Source organism: Primulina huaijiensis, chromosome 17 (assembly GCF_012295235.1).
Source record: "Primulina huaijiensis isolate GDHJ02 chromosome 17, ASM1229523v2, whole genome shotgun sequence".
Classification (NCBI taxonomy): domain Eukaryota; kingdom Viridiplantae; phylum Streptophyta; class Magnoliopsida; order Lamiales; family Gesneriaceae; genus Primulina; species Primulina huaijiensis.
Window position 1 is genome coordinate 3,887,191 of NC_133322.1, and position 17,674 is coordinate 3,904,864.

A 17,674-nucleotide genomic window follows, 5' to 3' on the forward strand; every position below is an offset into this window, starting at 1 on the left:
ATATATGAAAAGTAATGCAAAAATGGGAAAAAAAAAAAAAAAAGAAACTCTTTTTAGCTAGCACTTTTCCTGAGAGAAAGATGCTGCCTTGTAAAGGGAAGAAGCGTGTTTGAGGGAATTACCTATAAAGTCGTGCTGAATTATGTGTGCCTAAGTAATTAGGTTACCTAGTATACATAATAATGCGTGTAGTTGGTACATAAATCTTCATTTCATTAAACTCGAGTAAATAAATGGTTTTTTTTAAAAAAAAATTAATAATCAGAGTTGACAAATTTTAGATTATTATAGCGGTAATTAGGTGTCGTGGGATATTGACCGACAAACTAAAGTTTAATTTTATATATATATACACACACACTAGTGTACCAACGCACGCGTTGAGTGCTTGTATAATATTTTTTATAATTCATTTGATTCATATTTAAATGAGGATTAAAATATAATTATAAGAAATAGTGAGTGATTAAAATACTGTAATTTTGATATATAAATTGAAAAATAAAAGAATAAAAAAATGACCTCATTAAGAAATTGAACTTATAACCCAAACCCAAAAAACAATGACTCTATCCGCTGAACTATATATAACTTGCATTAAAATTTTAACATTTTATTAATATATATAATTTTTAAAACAGAGCATGACACCAAAATTTTAACACATGAATATATCTCATTATAATAAAGGTAAATTCAAAACCTAAATAAACATTATTATTATTTTTTTAATCAAACCCGAAGCCACTATCCTTCGGTATACGTTAAGTAAACCATCGAACTAACACAATATTCTGTAAGTTACGTTAACTAAGTAAATCGTATTAGAGAAAATATGTGCCACAAACTCCCCAAACATATGCTCATTGGCTTCTGGTCCACCTCTTCCTCCAGAATGTCACAAGTTTCAAACCAAAAGTAAGGTAAAAGAACACTCTACATATGATGAATCCTCCATAAAAAGTTGACTTTTCCCCTAAGATAAAGGATATATTCCATTTTCAGATTGGCATTCATTTAGCGCTTACATGGCTCTTTGTCACCTTCGATAATAATAATAATAATCTAAGACACGTGAAACCTTTTAAAAAAAAAAAATACATTTCAACCTTAATTATCATCCTATGAAATGTACATATCATACACAAGTCAACGATTCTATATATATAATACAAATAAAATTAAAAATATTAATCTACATATATAGATACGTCATATTAATCCTTAATTGCGTAGATTATGACATCAAACTACGTGGTAGATAACACAAATACACGACTCTTTCCCATTCGAACAAGTAATTATATCAATAAGTATCATAAGACAAAAACTTGTATGAGACGGTCTCACTAGTCGTATTTTGTGAGACAGATCCATAAAAAAATATTACTTTTTATGCTAAGAGTATTATTTTTTTATTGTGAATATGGGTAGGGTTGACCCGTCTCATATATAAAGATTCGTGAGACCGTCTCATAAGAGACATACTCTATAATTAAATTAAATATTATAAAATTTAAAGAAACTTTGGAATCCTGGCTAATTATGATATTCCCACACCACTCCACTTATCACATTAAAATATATTTAAATTTTATGTGCTTTTTAAAAGTCAAACCAAACATTGAATTTGGGTTCATTTTACCATAAAATATTTATTGAATTATGATAATTGAATAAATGTTAAATATATTCAGAGCAAATTTCAGTTAATTTCCTCTATTCGACGGTCCTCTCTGCGGAATATTCACATATAAATTCAGAGATTTGATATTTCGCCTCCTAGAACACCAATCCCACTTATAATTTTAGCCCAGATCCGTTTTCTTTCCAAGTCATTGCAGGCAAGATTCGATTTTTTTTTTCAAACTTCTAATCTCATGTAAGATTGGTTCAAGATTTAAAGATCTCCACTTTTTTTTTTACATTAAATAAATCCTTTATTTTCCGTTGTTACGCATTGATTGAATGGTCGCTTGGTTTTCTTTGTGGGGTTTTTCTTTGCTGAAAAATCCAGCATTTTGTCGGCAGTAGTCTGCATTGATCAATTCTTTTTGTCTTTTGCGGTTTGTTGTTATCAAGATTTGAGTTAGGAGATTGGATAGTTGTTTTTATTAATTTTCCTGCTTTTATTTTCTTCAAATTTCTGTGGCACCATCTTGAATAGAAGTTTGCAAGCCGTTTTCTAGTTTTTTTTGGTGTTTAACTTATACTGTAAGTACTATGCGTATTGCAGTTTTGAATCTAAGATTGATTTTTGTTAAATGATCATAGTTCTGTGTGTGTGTTTGTTTATTTTTTACTCTCTTCTGGGTTTCGCTGTATTGTTAATACAGCCTTGAAAATTGGAGTTGTGGGGTTTGATCTCAGCAGCCAAATGTCAACTCTCGCTAGATCAATATACTGATCGTATTTTTTTTTTTTTACAATTTTGTCGAGTAATGAGAAGTGATATTTCTTTGTTCGCCTGTCCTTCAAAACCTGAACACCTTTTTATATATTTTTTTTGTGATATAATTTCAGGTATATAGTTCTATTTTTGTCTTCCTTGGATTATTTACTCTTCGTGTCCTAATCTAAAATATTAACTGTCGCCCCTTGATTCTAGAACAACCTGTTTTTGGATTCATTATATTCATATTGTCTTACTTTTTAGAGCTTTCTGGAATAGTTCTTTGCTGACTGTTTGAAATTAAAATTTTGCTTGTGTATAAATACTCTTGTTTGTTTGCCTTATTGTGTCTTACTGTCTCATTCTATGTAGTGTGGTGCAATTGTTAATTTTTGTGTGGATTAGTTCCCTGCTTCAACGTCAGAATCTTTGATTGCACTGAATCAGAGGGAAATGAGGGATGTGTTCTTGGTTGGGAACAACAGTATCCACATGTCTGCGCCCGTTCAGTCGATATGCCCGTATGAGCAAGGATGATGATGAGGATTTGGGAGGTGCAGATGACGCACTTCTTTGGTCTAGAGATCTCGAAAGGCATTCCCATGGCGAGTTCTCATTTGCCATGGTTCAGGCTAATGAAGTTCTCGAGGATCAGAGCCAGGTAGAGACAGGCCGAAATGCGACTTTTGCTGGCGTGTATGATGGCCATGGTGGCCCTGAGGCTTCAAGATACATTTGTGACCACATCTTTCATCATCTACTCAGTAAGGCTTCATTCCCTTTCAATTTTCTATCATCACCTTAAGTTACTGCGAGAACCAAATTTTTTCATAAAGAGGTGAAGTCATAATTTTATGTGTACATAACGTGAAATGTTTTAAGTCTTTGCTTTGAGTTGCCACCTGAATTCTCTTATAACAGTTTCTAATGTGTTGGAGTACTTGGGCTCAAAATCGAGTTATTCATGTGGGAGTAATCAAGGGTTTTAAGTTTAATTCCCTAATTTGCTTAACTTGCATCAAAATACAACCTTTTTTTTTTCTGTGGTTGTTTATTTTTCCATCTCTGGATAAAGCAAGTATTGTCACACAAAGAGGAACTTTCTTGAGCTGCATGTTGATATATGTTGTCACATTTTTTATACAAGTTTGTGAATGGGGTTTGCAAATGCTTGGAATGACCCTTTCTATTTACAGGACTTGCTCGAGAAAATGGTAAAATTTCCGAAGATGTTATTAGTAACGCATATTCTGAAACAGAGAACGGTTTTCTAACTTTTGTTAGAAGAGCTTATGCAATCAAACCAGGAATTGCTGCAATCGGTTCTTGTTGTCTAGTTGGAGTTATTTGGAACAGTACATTATATATGGCTAATCTGGGGGATTCAAGAGCTGTAATGGGTTACTTAGACAGATCAAACAAAATTGCTGCTGAGCAGCTGACAAGAGATCATAATGCTAGTATGGAGGAAGTTAGAAAAGAACTTAGAACTTTACATCCGGAAGATCCACAAATTCTAGTTTTAAAGCAAGGTGTTTGGCGCATCAAAGGCATTATTCAGGTTTACCACCCATTACCTATGGAGAAGCGTTTATTAGTCTAAGGGTTATTAAACACATCTCTAGTTTTCTTCATGCTCTCCGAGGCTGACTCTTAACGAAGTATTATTTCACTATACTAAAATTTGTGAAACATAAGGACCGACATTTTGATATAAATTGAAATGTTCCCATACATTGAAGAAATGCAGATTCTTAATCGAGAATTGTCATGACGTACAGACTAATCAGTTACCAAAATAATGTCATCCTATAAAACAATCTGCCATATAGCCGATATTTGTTCACCTTTTGCTACTTGTGCTTATTTAGACTTTTTATGGTAATTTAATTTTGAAGACGAGTTCAAATAGGATGTTTAAACCAGTGGAAGTAATGGAACGACGTTAAAACAACGCCTCAGGTTTAATATTTCTTTTTCCTGCAAGGCTTTAGTTAGTTTCATAGAGGATAAAGTTTTCAATCTATTTTGTTGATCTTTTGAATGAGCTATTGAAGTTTGAAGATAATTATATATATATATATATATATATNATATATATAGTCATGTTTGATCCAATGGTTCAGCTTTGATTTGCTATTATTTCGGCATAGAACCTTCAAACCCTTGGTTCTATTCTCCAGCTTCTGATTTTTCCCCTTTTCTTTTTTATTGTTAATCTTGTTACTCGGTTCTATATGCTAAAGTTAATTGACAACCATAAATCAAGATTTTGTATATTTTTTTTTACCAATACGAACTTTTTTATTCACTTTCCGGCATTGGTTTCTTCCCCCAAAGTTTTTACCGTGTTTTTTATTTCAGGTTTCAAGATCCATTGGAGATGCCTATCTGAAGGGATCAGAGTTTGCCCTGGATCCATCTTTTCCAAGATTTCACCTTCCTGAACCTCTTCGTCGTCCAGTTCTAAGAGCAGATCCTGCCATTTCTACAAGAGACTTACGACGTGACGACAAATTTATCATTTTTGCTTCTGATGGTCTTTGGGAACACTTGACAAATCAGGAGACTGTAGATATTGTACACAATAACCCAAGACTGGTATGTTACATGTTCTTATATTTGATCTTAATCTTTTCTTGACTCGAATTCAATCAATAAATTTTTTTGCCTTCTCCCGTTATCTCATGGCCTATTAGGGTATAGCTCGAAGACTTCTTGTATCAGCTTTGCGAAAGGCTGGTAAGACTAGGGAGATGCCGTATAATGAAATCAAGAAACTTGATCCTGGGGTCAGGAGACATTTTCATGACGATATTACCATTGTCGTCATCTTCATAGACCACAATTTGTTGGCGAACAGAAACTCTCCACCTGATCTTTCGGTACGAGGATTTGTGGATGCTGATGGACCATCAATTTTTAATTTTCAGTAACTCATTGGTGGTGCAAACGTAAATTGAAGGTTGCTTGCTCAGGAATTTCATTGTTTCTGCCTATGCTGTCTCTTTGTCTCATATATCTTATTTACTTTGAACAAGATTTTTTCTATCTCAATTTTCGCATTCTCACACGTCTGTTTTTGTACAGAACCAGTGAGTTCTATTTATTACTTGTGATTTCGTGACAATGGCTTTCAAATTCTAATGCCCACTTGGTTCAATAAATAAACTTCCTTTCTTGACATGATTCAAATTCGTTGTTCTATACTCCAATGGAAACACACAGTTTCTGCTGCATATGTATATCATAAATGGGAAAATGACCATCTCAGGTATATTAATTTTTTGGTTCCACTGAGGGAAGAACAATAGGAAACTAATAACAAAAGGTAAAGACTAACGATGGCAACTAAGAGATTTGAATCAATCTCATTCTTGAAAATTCCATTTTAAAAGCATTTTCAATAGACAATGGAAGGTCAAGATTCAGGATATTCTGCCTTGGTCATCCATATCTGCAATCACATAACCAAGAAACCTAAGTCATCAGATATTTTTGAAGATTCTGAAAAACCATTCTTACCGCTTGTTTTCTTGGGCCAGAGATGTAGATCATTCAACTTTATTCTGAAGTTCAAAAATTGAATTTAGTTTGTCATGTAACTCTTGCTAATGCTACCGAAAACTTTAATAATCTATAAATATTATAGACATCTATTGATGTGAAATATAAGATATAAATACATTAATATATTACAAATCTTTATTTCACCGTCGACTCAAACTTTACCAATGATCAAAATCATAAATCATTACGTTATTTATAGATTTATCGTCCATAAAATAATACAACATTTATCATATCATCTTTGAAACGAAACGATATCTGATATTACACAAAAACTCATATAAGACCGTTTCATAGATGAATTTTGTGAGATAGATATCTGACACGACCCGACTAATCCAAAAATATTAGTTTTAATGTGAAAAACATTATTTTTTTTTATTATAGATATGAATCAGATCGACTCGTATCAGATTATAAAAGACCTACTCATGAAGTTATATACCAACACACAACATTCACAACAAAATTATCTTGACTTTTTACCTCCGAAAAAATATATTAGAATTTAGAAGTAGAATGCACGGAAATCATAGTTTCGGACGTATTATTATAAAATTTTAAAAATTTTTTTTAAATGAAAATACAACAAAGAAATATTTATCCGAAAACAATTTTTGTGTAAAAAGGAAAATTATGAATGGCAAATTAGCTCGAAGTCGAAGCTCGACGAGTCACTCGCTCACCCTAGAGTGCGGCTCCGTTCAACCCATTTATTTACCCCATTTTGTTCTTGTTCTTGTTCTTCCTCAGGAAACACTCCTTGATCCCACCGGCCACCAAAGAAAGGAAGAGAAAATCCCATTTTGAGAACGGATTACGGAAATGAATAAAGCCGGTAGAGCAGCCGCAAGAATCAATTCTCAAGCCAACCCTTTTCAACTTAGGGCCTCTCTTTTTCATTGCACCCCTGTTTTAGATCGAAGAAGGCGCACCCATTGGGATTCTGTAAGCCCTTTGGAGAATTATCTTTGGGCATTTGTTTGTTTGATGCGGTGATTGTTTTTCATATGCATCATCAGTTCGGCAAGGTCTGGGCTTTTTTTTCAATTTATGACGGAGATGTGAGAAGGTCGACATGTCAATAATTTCTTTGTCAATCCTTAACATCTGTGAATGAAAGAACTAACTGTTAGCTTTAGGACTGTCCGAAGGAGAAAAGGTTATGCGCATTTATGTTGTGATTACGAGATCTTTCTTGTGGAATTGTGTACAGGATCCAATGGGTTTGTTTCTGAGTTCTATAACTGTTGTTTCTTGGGTTGGATTTCATGACATATAAAGATAACCTTAGTTGGAGAGCTTTCTTGGTGATACCAACTAAAAAGATTTGAGCTTTTAGCAGATAGTTTATAAAAATTATCTTTATCATGCACTTAATGATGTTTAAGGAAACAACGTGCAAAATGTTATGACGGGATGAATTTCAGAATGTTAACTAATTGTTTTAACATTGTTTTATGTCTGTTGTGCAGGCAAGTTCTTTTAAGAGTTCACCAAGGGTGAGTCCTCACCATCTATTTTTCTCCTTCTGTTTTTATTTTTCTCATGGGAACTTATGTATTAATAAATTTGTGTTTGAAGGGGAATTTTTTTTACATTTGTTAACACCCAATTTGAGTGTTGAAGGTTTTTTTATTTTGTGAAAAATTCAAGTGTTATCAACCCATTCGCCTTAAAGATCATTGAAAGAATTGAGGTCAAATTGGGAAATTGTAAGTTGAGGGCCCAGAATAATTGAGGTTATCCATCCATTCGCCTTAAAGAATTGAGGTCAAATTGAGAAAATGTATGCGGAGGGAACATAATGAAAATGGGAAAAGAGAATAAGCATACAAAAATTTCATTGCACTCCTTCCATGGACTTTAAAAGTAAGCTGCATGCTGAAATGAAATGAAATAAACCAATCATCAACCCATATTCATTCCGTTGAAATGAAAATCCAGTTACATGACCCCTTGTAGTTCTCTTTTAATTCATTCTGCAGTATGCCATATTTTATTCAGTTTCCAGGCTTCGAGTGGGTTGTTGATAATTTCGGGCACGATTGTTGATGCTGCTAGGTGCTAGCTCGAGGACCATCTACAAGCAGGGCCATTTATTTTCACGTTGCTTTGTTAATGAGTACTCCATTCACAAAAAATGGATGTTCCTGGAAAGTCCATTGTCTAATATGCACTTGAAATAAAATTTATGGAGTTGAATCATGTTGTAGAAATGTTGAGTCAGTTGATGCTGCTGCTGTTAAATTTTATGTCCTTGTCTTGATTTGGATATATGCAGTATTCTTCACACTTTTTTCTGGTAAGTTTTGCAGTGTCATTAGAAGTGATTCTAATTTGTGTCCAATTTTTTTCCATTTATATTTTTCTTTGGATCTAATGAACAAATGTGTGATACAAATAAAAGAGTTACATAATGGAATTAATGCATATTTGTGCCAAAGGATTGTTCAATGGTTCTACAGTTTAGACGTGGTTGAGGAACTTAAGCTGCCAGTTTGCCTGAAATTCTTTTTTGCAGAAATTTAACGAGTATACCAAAAGGCTCAGGAAACAAAGTTTGTTATACAATGTCAGTGAATTTGCAGAGCAGCTATTTCAGGTAGACATCTGATAAGTTATCTAATCTTTTGTTACATCAAGTACATGTGTGGCAGTGGCTTATTATGTTTGAATTAAGAACTGACTCTCTCACTGTTTTCACCTTTCTCTCCATTTAAGTGCGATCACAAATAGTCCAGGGGTAATATCCATCCAGCTACCTCTGATTAATGGTTTCCCTTACAGTTTCTTTGTTTTGTATGAACCAGAGCTGTCAGTACGAGAGGGATGAGTATGATCAATCTTCAAGCCGAGGAGGCTCATGGTTTAGAACAAGTTTCAGCGATGATGGTTTTAGAAGGGGAAATATGAGAAATAGGAGATCACAAACCTGGAGACGTGAGCTACCTTTTTATTCATTCCAATATCGATTCTGTTTTATGAACTCACCTGTTCATGAATTTTCAATTTAATTGTGTCAAGAGTCTTTTCTCTCTGTTCTTCTTGTTGTAGTTCTTGATGGACAGTATCCAATAACAGGGGCGGACCCATTTCCAAAGATGGGGGTGGGTGGGTGTTGGGGGACTTGATACATCATGAGCTGCAAAACATGTGCTTTTGGAAAAATCATACAGAATTTCAGTTTCCCAATCCAAGGAATCTTTACTCTCACCCCCACGGGTTCGTCCTTGGTGGAAAAGAGGTTTTGCCAGTTCACCGGAGTCACAAAATGGCCGTTTATTTCTTGCTCAAATTTTTTTGAAAGAAAGATCCTTATAAGCAGTTTACACTCTCTTTAGACACAATTACCTGTTTTCTTCATTTAAAGTTGGTCAATGTGACTACTTTCAGGGGGATTTGAGTTTTGTGATGGTGACGATGATGTTGAATTTGAGAGCATTTTTCATTCAGCATTTGGAGGAAACCGATACTTCTATTGGTCCTTCACAACTGACGATGAACCACAATTTAGGAACTCGACTGGTTACTCTAGCAACTATAGGAGTTCTCGCCGTTGGAGACATCGGTTTGACGAGGAATATGATTCCTCTTCAGAATCTGTGGAACCTGTAGCGGATATAACTTCTGACCGGCTAGCCTTGGGACTGAGTGCATCGGGTCCTTTAAATTTAGAAGATGTAAAAAATGCGTAAGATCTTGTGAAACTTTCTCACCTTATATTTCCAGTTGGGGATTCCTTTCTTTCTGCTGTATCATCCTGATTTCTATTCTATTCAGATATCGGACAAGTGCATTGAAATGGCATCCAGATCGCCACCAGGGTTCTGACAAGGTATTTTAATGTTGTTTTGTTGCTCTCTACACTTGCATATTTTGCATCAATGGTGTAAATGCTCTCTTTCCGTTTCAACAAGAAATACTTTCACCAGGGTGTTCGTGTACTATATTCTCGCGTTTAACAACTTTGTTACCACCGAACATTTTACTTTCAAGTAGCAGTTTTTTAAACCGAAAATTTACTTTCTATATATGCCCACAACTATCCATGCCAAGCTCGGTAATTTAAACTTTTTCCCATTATAGTGCCGACTGTTCACTATTTTTAGTGTTGAGCATATGGTTTTAATCATTGATCACTTGAATGATTAATTTTATTAATTCCCATATTTAAAAAAAAGCGATAACTAGATGTCTTGTACAGATTGTTGCCGAACAGAAATTCAAGTCCTGCAGTGCGGCATATCAGTCATTGTGTGATAAGCTTGCTCCACATTAGGAAATGTAGTGATTTTGGCATACTGATATCAAGTTCTTGGTTGAGTTCTTTGCTAGCATATCAAAATTGCACCCTTCGATCCAGCATGAGGGTATCCGCTAGCATCTCCTTCACCCGAGTTCTTTAGGAGTAAATTTATTCGATTCCTTAAGTTATCGTTTTACTGTAGCATATTCGAGAAAACAATAAGCGTCACATTGCAACTGTAGGATTGCAGGTATTGATCTTAAAGTTCTTTTTTAATCTTTCTGAGATGAATAATCGCTTTCCTTCCGAGTTTCGACATCCAGCCCTTGTATTCATTTCACAGGAGATGATCCCTCGTTCGTCAACTAGCCATGTATGCAAGTTGAGAGTAACTGGAGACAAGTGGTTTGGTATCAAAGCTTCGTTTCTTGAAAGTAGAAACTTGGACCATTTTTAATGGATATTATATTATATTGGTGGGGGGGAGGTTATTTTCTTTACTTGTTGCATATAATAATGACAATATGAGAATATACATCAACTTGAATGGAACGTGTATGAATACATATTTGACACTGGCTATTGAATATTGATGATGTCTCTAGACCGAGTGTAAGTAACATCACACAAACTTGATTAGGGTGTCACACACTGAATGGTGGAGGAGATAATCGAACTCGTGATCATTTAGTCTCTCCATGAACTCATATATCAACTCTTATATGACAATGAAATTCATTGCTGTTATTGTTATAAATTTATACTGAGGTATATAGTTTTGAGTTGATAGTTTAGATTCAGTTTTATATCTCTAATTTTTTTGGTAATAGCAACGGAGAATTAAACTCGTGATCATCGACAAATTTAGACACGGTCGAGAAGCCGGTTCTAAAATATTTTTGCTTGAGGCGGTGCTTGTTATGTGCGAATTATACCCCTTTTTCAATTTAATCGGTGTCAATTAAATAGGAATACTTCTATGGTACGTTTCAAATTAACATATTTGACTCATGAATCATTTTAAAGGATTATGTTGATTATTTTTTTAATTATTATCCTTTGGTAACCAATCTCAATTTTAATTGGATTTTCAAAAAGTATTGGTAATTGGTTGTTTCTTGTAAAATATGTTTTTTGTTTCTGTCAAACAGGTACTTTAATTGTGTGTTTCGTCATGTTTGGATCGAATCAAGCTCTTGGGTATTAATTAAACTATACTTAGTCGATGATAATTGGATATATGATATTAATATATGATTTGGGTTCCTATTTTTTATGCACGTATGCAGTAAGAAGATTTCATGATTGTGTGAACCTGGTTAAAAAATATCAACTTCATCAATATCACCCATTTTTATAAATCTTGATACAATATATATAGTCGTATAAAATCAAGAATCTTTGAATATATATTAGTTTTTACTTGCTAATTGTCTACTTCTCATATAGGCTAATTTTATTTTTTTTTAAAAAAACATTCTACCTTTAGTATTATTAATATCAACTACACATTTAGAATTCTTACAATATGAACTTATTTGGATGAAGTCCAGGACCGGACCCGTAATCGGTTTTCGGTCGAACAGGTCGAACCGGCCAGTCTGGTTATGAGAACATCAATTCTCCTTAAAATGGTTAATCACATAAGAATTAAGAAAGACAACAAAGCCGATGACCAACCTAACAAGCCTGATGAAGGAGAAGTATAGTCCATATATATATGGAGGAGCAAATGCAAGCATATATATATACTACAACAAGTACGGACGACAGTGAAGGCCTTTTCATTTTCGAAAAATCAAGATTTATATTGCCTAGTTCGGGTTGGAGCCAGGTCCATATGCTTCCATTCGAGAAGTACTTTCCACGTATGTCAACTTATGAATCTCTTGCATGAATTCATACTCAATCTCTGAAAATCTTCCCAAGAATCCACCTCCTGGATATGCTTCCCTCCAAATCTCTCCCTCCCCCTTTATCCCATCATGATCATCAAGTCCAGCCCTCATGCTGGCAACTTCCAGCTTTCTTTTGTTTGCTGAAGATATATTTGGCTCCAACAGTAAGTTTCTTGAAACCCTGGACCTCTTGCAAGTGTTTTGATCGTCTGCTGGCTTCCCAGTGAGTCTCTGCACCTCTTCTCTGAAGTTTGCAGCATCTATCTCAATTATTTCCGGCGCAAACAAGTGTATTATTCGGATTCTTGGCTTCATTTTTTTGGATATTATCTGTGAGTTCTTGTTCATGGATAACACAAACGGAGCAGTAGTAGAGTTCGGGCAGGCAAAAATTTGTTTCTGATCCATCCAACTGAGGAGATCAATATATAAATGATGGGGTTTTGATTTCCTCCCTCTATANAAAAAAAGACTAATTAGTGAATATAAATTTTTAAAGTTTTTGTAAGATAAGGATTTGAATAAACTTACCGTGACATGATGAAGAGGAGAGGGTCAATGCATAGTACCTAAATAAGAGACTTATACATCCGAATTATGGGATTTAATTGGAATATACATGTCAATAGAAAAAAAGGCAGAAAAAGTAATGATTCCCATTCGAATTGTTGAATTTTTTTAAAATTTTATTTTGGATTATTAATACTTCTTGAAATGGGCTTGCCTCCTGGAACGAATGAGTTCTATTACAGCCCAAGGACCGTTTCAATGCCAGGCCCAGTCCACTTATTTTAGTCCGTTAATAAGTACTGATATTGATTACTCCGGGCTTAAAAAATAATTTATAGCTATCTTACTTAAATTGAGATGAAGTTAAACTCGTTGTACCAAAATACTCATTCTTTAACTAAAAAAAAAAAATACAATTTACATGATTAAAAGGGTGCAATTTAATGAAATAGAGATGATGTTTTACAACTCATCTGACACCAAAATGTCAAGTTTGAGACTGAGTCTTATATTGAAATCCAATAGTGAAAATATCATCCTCTAACTTAAATGAGTAAGTCTCTTGTGAGACGGTCTCACGAATCTTTATCTGTGAGACGGGTCAACCATACCGATATTCACAGTAAAAAGTAATACTCTTAGCATAAAAAGTAATATTTTTTCGTGGATGACCCAAATAAGAAATCTGTCTCACAAAATATGACCCGTGAGACCGTCTCACACAAGTTTTTGTCAACTTAAAAATGAAAAATAAAAAGTCAGTGCAATTAATTCCTTAAAAAATCCGTACGATCACTTTTTATTCTAAAAATATTATTTTGGCATCGGTATACCAAATTCATTCTTTTTTTTATTTTTAATCATTCATTTTTTTTATCAAAACACTTACTATTATTAATTTTTTCGACAGCATTGAGAAATCCTAAACTTAAAAAATAACTTGTTATAGAAAGATCAAATTTTGACGATTTAAACAAAAAAATCACAAGCCAAACTAATGCAGATTTATGGAGATATTTACGTAACCTAAAATATATCATGTATAAACGTGTCTTCACACGGTTATTTATAATTTATAATGGCCTAATGTTAGTTTATAATAATTAGCCGTTTGAGAATTAAAGTTCCAAGTCAAGATTTACGTACCATACAAGTACATGAGCTAATCACATTTCATGTTTCTTTTATTTTAGAGAAGAACTCATTCCAAATATTGGCAAAAACTTATGTGAGACGGTCTCACGGGTCGTATTTTATGAGACAGATATCTTATTTGGGTCATCCATAAAAAATATTACTTTTTATGTTAAGAGTATTACTTTTTATTGCGAATATCGATACGGTTGACCCGTCTCACATATAAAGATTCGTGAGACCGTCTCAGAAGAGACCTCATCTCAAATAAATTTGACTTTTTGATGCCACATAATTTTAATCCAGAAATAATGTAAATTATATGTTCTCTAGATCATAATAACTAGGATAAAAATTTATATCAAAGCATGAAATATAGATGTGTAGGATAAAAAAAATTATTTTCAGTAAATAATATTATAGATAAAAATTTTCATCATATTTTTATTTATTTATTACTATGAGATTGTTTTACAAGATATTTATTAATAAAAAAGTTTATCTGACAGGAATGAGCACAGATCGAATCTTCCGCTACGTTTGACATTGCAATAACAATCCTCTGAAAAACAATGATTAAGTAATACGTGTTAAAAGAGACAACGGAGATATTATAAATTGGGAAAAAAAACAAAACTTTGCAATCCGAGGTAACACGTATTGAACACTTGTCAAGAAATCCTTGTATATTTCATTTTCCCATCTCCACGTATGTATCAAGACTTTCTATTTATAGCCTTGTAAATCTCTTACCGATTCATCCAAGTTCAAACTACTGACAATCTTGATTACGTTTTGTGGGAAGTTGGTGTTACAGAGGTGAAAGATTTCAGAATTTCACAAACATGCAGGCAGCGAAGGAAACAGCGGCTAATGTTGCGGCATCTGCCAGGGCTGGCATGGAGAAGACGAAGGCCACCGTACTAGAAAAGGTTTTATTTGTATATGTATGGGCGTGTTCTGTTTTCTTTGTTTTGTTTTGCTTTTCGTTCAACTTTTTTTGTTTGTTTATCAGGCTGAGCAGGCGAAGACGCGTGATCCTATGATGAAAGATATGGCAACCCAAAAGAAAGAGGTCAAGATTCAGGAGGCGGAGCGCGAGAAACAAGGAGCGATTCAGCAGAACAGGGCCGCCAGGCATGAGGTACCCGCCGGTGGGTATGGCGGATTCACCGCCATCGGCGGCGCCAATACAGGCACCGGGCCACACCACCACCACCCAGCTGCCCCAGGCCACACGGCCGGGGGACCGATCCATGGAGGGGCTGCCGGTGCCGAGTACCCGGCAGGTGTAGAGACCGGTGGAGCTGGGCATCTCGGGGGTGGACATCTGACGGGGGACCCGATCCATGGAGGAGCTGCAGGTGCGGACACCGGCGGAGCTGGGCATATCGGGGGTGGACATCTGACGGGGACTGGCCACACAGGCCATACTCTCTAAAGCATAGTGTGGTTGTGTATTGGAAATGAATCGCAGCCCGGTATTATTCAAGGGTTTGTGATTGATGGAAAATAATGGCGTCAGCCTTAGTTTGTGTGTATTAATATTTGAAATGTATTTGATTGTCTGATGTAATTTGCTACACCGGTGAATAAATTGTGTTGTTATATATTTATGTAGAGGTTATTTACCTTGTTAAATGGAATGAAATATACTAGAACATAACAAACCTGGTAACTCGAAGGAGTACGAGTTGGTAAATTCGGGTTAAATAAATTGAAGGTGTCTTAGTTGGTGTGAGTTTGGTAAGTTCCGAGTATTATTTGGGTAATACTAACAGCCGCCGTAGTTTTTACTTCTGTAAATAGTTAGCCCATTTTTTTATTGTTACTATAGGTCCTAAAGCACAAGAAGATTTTACTCATTTAAGTTTTAGCACTGGTAGTCCCCCTTTTCGAATTTTTAGGTACACCCTTTCCATACTAAGAAAATTGTATGTCGTTATTTTTCTACTTCCACCAACATATCGTGCACCACATCTAAAGTTTGCAGACGCCAGACGACAGAAAACTATTTTTCCTGCGACATATTGCAGGCAGCGGCAATAAGTCAAATATATTAACAAGTTCAAGGAAATAATAATTTCTGCAGCACTCTAACGTGGAAAACTAAGACATGCTGATTCTAGATGTAGATTCTCGAATTCAACTAGAATACCCTGGTAAGACATCCAAGATTGCTACTTTAACTGAAAAAGACCCTTATTTCTTTGTAGTATGATAACCATTTCGTTACTCTGAGACTAAGCAGTCAATAGAAGAATGATCAGCAACAGCAGGATTCAATAACGGTTTCAATCTACCTTCCGGAAAAGGCATTCAATTTCAGAAAAAATTCAGAAACGAGCACATGTTAAACGACCAAATCAAAATGACTAAGATCCAGAAGAAGTCATCAAGCAAACCAAAGACCACATATTGCAACCACCACAGAAAACTTCATGTAGATTAAAAATCGAACTAACAATCTCAGTGGTCGAATAAAAAAATTGCCAACTCCATTAATCTTCATGATACATTGATACTTGTACTGTTATACAACATAAAAATTTTCAATTTCATAACATGGAACAATGGTTCTTTATCGATGTAGTGTGACAATCATTTCACTAATCAGTCGAAAATAGATGCCCTCATCCCCAAGACTATAAGTCATCAATGGGTAGAATACCAACAGCTCATACAGGACAAGAGATAATATGAAATTGCCAAAAATCAACATAGACTCTATTGCTGCGCAACAACATTCTTCAAGTACCATCTGTATGTGTCTTCAAGTCCTTCTTTAAGGGAAATCTTCGGCTCCCACCCCAAACTTGCGAGCTTGGAGCTATCCATAAGCTTCCTCGGGGTGCCGTCTGGTTTACTTGAATCCCAAACAATCTTCCCTTGATATCCCACAACTTCCTTGATCAATCCTGCAAGTTCCTTTATGCTAACTTCCTTTCCACTCCCCACATTCACGTGCTCTAATCCACTATAATTTTCCATCATAAAGACTAGCGCATCAGCCAAATCATCCACGTGCAAGAACTCCCTCAACGGCGTCCCGCTCCCCCAAACCACTACTTCACCCACATTGTTCGTTTTTGCTTCGTGGAACCTGCGAAGCAGAGCCGGCAATACGTGCGAGTTTTCGGGGTGGAAGTTGTCGTTGGGCCCATATAAGTTTGTCGGCATAGCGGAGATCGCATTAAATGAGTGCTGAATGCGAAATGCCTGGCACATTTTGATACCTGCGATCTTGGCGATGGCGTACCATTCGTTTGTGGGCTCTAATGGAGCGGTCAATAGGGCAGATTCCGGTATGGGCTGCTAGAGTAGATGCCCTGCAAGTCAACTGTTGACTAGGGATTTTATTGACTCAGTTGTAAAGAACAATCTTTATTTTAATATAATTCATTATTTCATGGTTTGTTATTTCTTTATCTGTATACCCATGATTTCAAACATAGATAAAGACCTTGATTATACTTTAATACAAATGAATCGTAATTCGATGTTGAAACTCATTTGTAAACACTGTATGATCTAAATTCGTTCCTAGTCGATTCAGCCGCCTAAAACATGGATAAAGGTCGCTTGAGCTCGAGACTAGCATCTGTGATGTTGTGTACTGAGTTTCTTGGTATGGGCATAGAGATGTCCAAACATGCAGATGGGTAGTCATATGATGATTATACCGAACAACCCTCCCTCGGACTTTCCAAGTGGTTATCATTCATCGAGAGGATAAGTCCGTGGTTATGATTGTACACCATTAGTCCTTACGACCCGGGACAACACTGAGGCTCTATATGCTAGGGCTGTGCTTTGACTCGTTTACCGACTCCAGGAGAGTCATCAGGTGGCGAGGTTGGGTATAGTTGCGACACATATAGGAGCCAGTGCATTGTAGTCGGGGATTCACCGCTCACCTAT

General features: G+C 35.3%; 5 protein-coding genes across 8 annotated transcripts; 3 read left to right on the plus strand and 2 right to left on the minus strand.

Moving 5' to 3' along the window:
* The first annotated feature begins 1,698 nt into the window (after window positions 1–1,698).
* LOC140963453 (probable protein phosphatase 2C 43) lies at window positions 1,699–5,572 on the plus strand. Of its 3 annotated transcripts, none has more exons than XM_073422787.1 (5): window positions 1,699–1,844; window positions 2,765–3,156; window positions 3,589–3,953; window positions 4,757–4,993; window positions 5,092–5,572. In XM_073422787.1, exons 2-5 carry the CDS (start codon window positions 2,853–2,855, stop codon window positions 5,326–5,328), a joined length of 1,143 nt encoding a protein of 380 aa, XP_073278888.1. In that variant the 5' UTR covers window positions 1,699–1,844; window positions 2,765–2,852; the 3' UTR covers window positions 5,329–5,572. The 3 variants fall into 3 exon arrangements, with proteins under 3 accessions (XP_073278888.1, XP_073278889.1, XP_073278890.1); XM_073422788.1 differs by having other exon boundaries at window positions 1,713–1,882; XM_073422789.1 differs by having other exon boundaries at window positions 1,714–1,834.
* A 1,026-nt stretch (window positions 5,573–6,598) lies between these two features.
* LOC140963162 (uncharacterized) lies at window positions 6,599–10,767 on the plus strand. 2 transcript variants are annotated; one of them, XR_012172664.1, is made up of 8 exons: window positions 6,599–6,910; window positions 7,438–7,464; window positions 8,487–8,567; window positions 8,776–8,905; window positions 9,359–9,656; window positions 9,746–9,800; window positions 10,170–10,461; window positions 10,555–10,767. XR_012172664.1 is itself a non-coding variant. In XM_073422426.1 (7 exons), exons 1-7 carry the CDS (start codon window positions 6,788–6,790, stop codon window positions 10,242–10,244), a joined length of 789 nt encoding a protein of 262 aa, XP_073278527.1. In that variant the 5' UTR covers window positions 6,599–6,787; the 3' UTR covers window positions 10,245–10,767. The 2 variants fall into 2 exon arrangements, 1 of the variants encoding a protein (XP_073278527.1); XM_073422426.1 differs by having other exon boundaries at window positions 10,170–10,767.
* Window positions 10,768–12,025: 1,258 nt separating this feature from the next.
* On the minus strand, window positions 12,026–12,424 carry LOC140963287 (VQ motif-containing protein 25-like). Its single transcript, XM_073422573.1, has one exon. The coding sequence runs from the start codon at window positions 12,422–12,424 to the stop codon at window positions 12,026–12,028; it is 399 nt and encodes a 132-aa protein (XP_073278674.1).
* Window positions 12,425–14,485: 2,061 nt separating this feature from the next.
* LOC140962464 (uncharacterized) lies at window positions 14,486–15,366 on the plus strand. Its single transcript, XM_073421386.1, has 2 exons — window positions 14,486–14,685; window positions 14,769–15,366. Exons 1-2 carry the CDS (start codon window positions 14,599–14,601, stop codon window positions 15,192–15,194), a joined length of 513 nt encoding a protein of 170 aa, XP_073277487.1. The 5' UTR covers window positions 14,486–14,598; the 3' UTR covers window positions 15,195–15,366.
* Window positions 15,367–16,480: 1,114 nt separating this feature from the next.
* LOC140963288 (probable GDP-L-fucose synthase 1) lies at window positions 16,481–16,981 on the minus strand. Its single transcript, XM_073422574.1, has one exon. The coding sequence runs from the start codon at window positions 16,979–16,981 to the stop codon at window positions 16,481–16,483; it is 501 nt and encodes a 166-aa protein (XP_073278675.1).
* Window positions 16,982–17,674: the final 693 nt, after the last annotated feature.

Coding starts and splice junctions, on each gene's coding strand:
- LOC140963453 (XM_073422787.1), top strand. CDS start 2,853: ATGTGTTCTTGGTTGGGAACAACAGTATCCACATGTCTGCGCCCGTTC. Junction 3,157..3,588: donor CATCTTTCATCATCTACTCA/GTAAGGCTTCAT, acceptor TTCTATTTACAG/GACTTGCTCGAGAAAATGGT. Junction 3,954..4,756: donor GCATCAAAGGCATTATTCAG/GTTTACCACCCA, acceptor TTTTTATTTCAG/GTTTCAAGATCCATTGGAGA.
- LOC140963162 (XM_073422426.1), top strand. CDS start 6,788: ATGAATAAAGCCGGTAGAGCAGCCGCAAGAATCAATTCTCAAGCCAAC. Junction 8,568..8,775: donor TTGCAGAGCAGCTATTTCAG/GTAGACATCTGA, acceptor TGTATGAACCAG/AGCTGTCAGTACGAGAGGGA. Junction 9,657..9,745: donor TTAGAAGATGTAAAAAATGC/GTAAGATCTTGT, acceptor TATTCTATTCAG/ATATCGGACAAGTGCATTGA.
- LOC140963287 (XM_073422573.1), bottom strand. CDS start 12,424: ATGAAGCCAAGAATCCGAATAATACACTTGTTTGCGCCGGAAATAATT.
- LOC140962464 (XM_073421386.1), top strand. CDS start 14,599: ATGCAGGCAGCGAAGGAAACAGCGGCTAATGTTGCGGCATCTGCCAGG. Junction 14,686..14,768: donor AGGCCACCGTACTAGAAAAG/GTTTTATTTGTA, acceptor TTTGTTTATCAG/GCTGAGCAGGCGAAGACGCG.
- LOC140963288 (XM_073422574.1), bottom strand. CDS start 16,981: ATGTGCCAGGCATTTCGCATTCAGCACTCATTTAATGCGATCTCCGCT.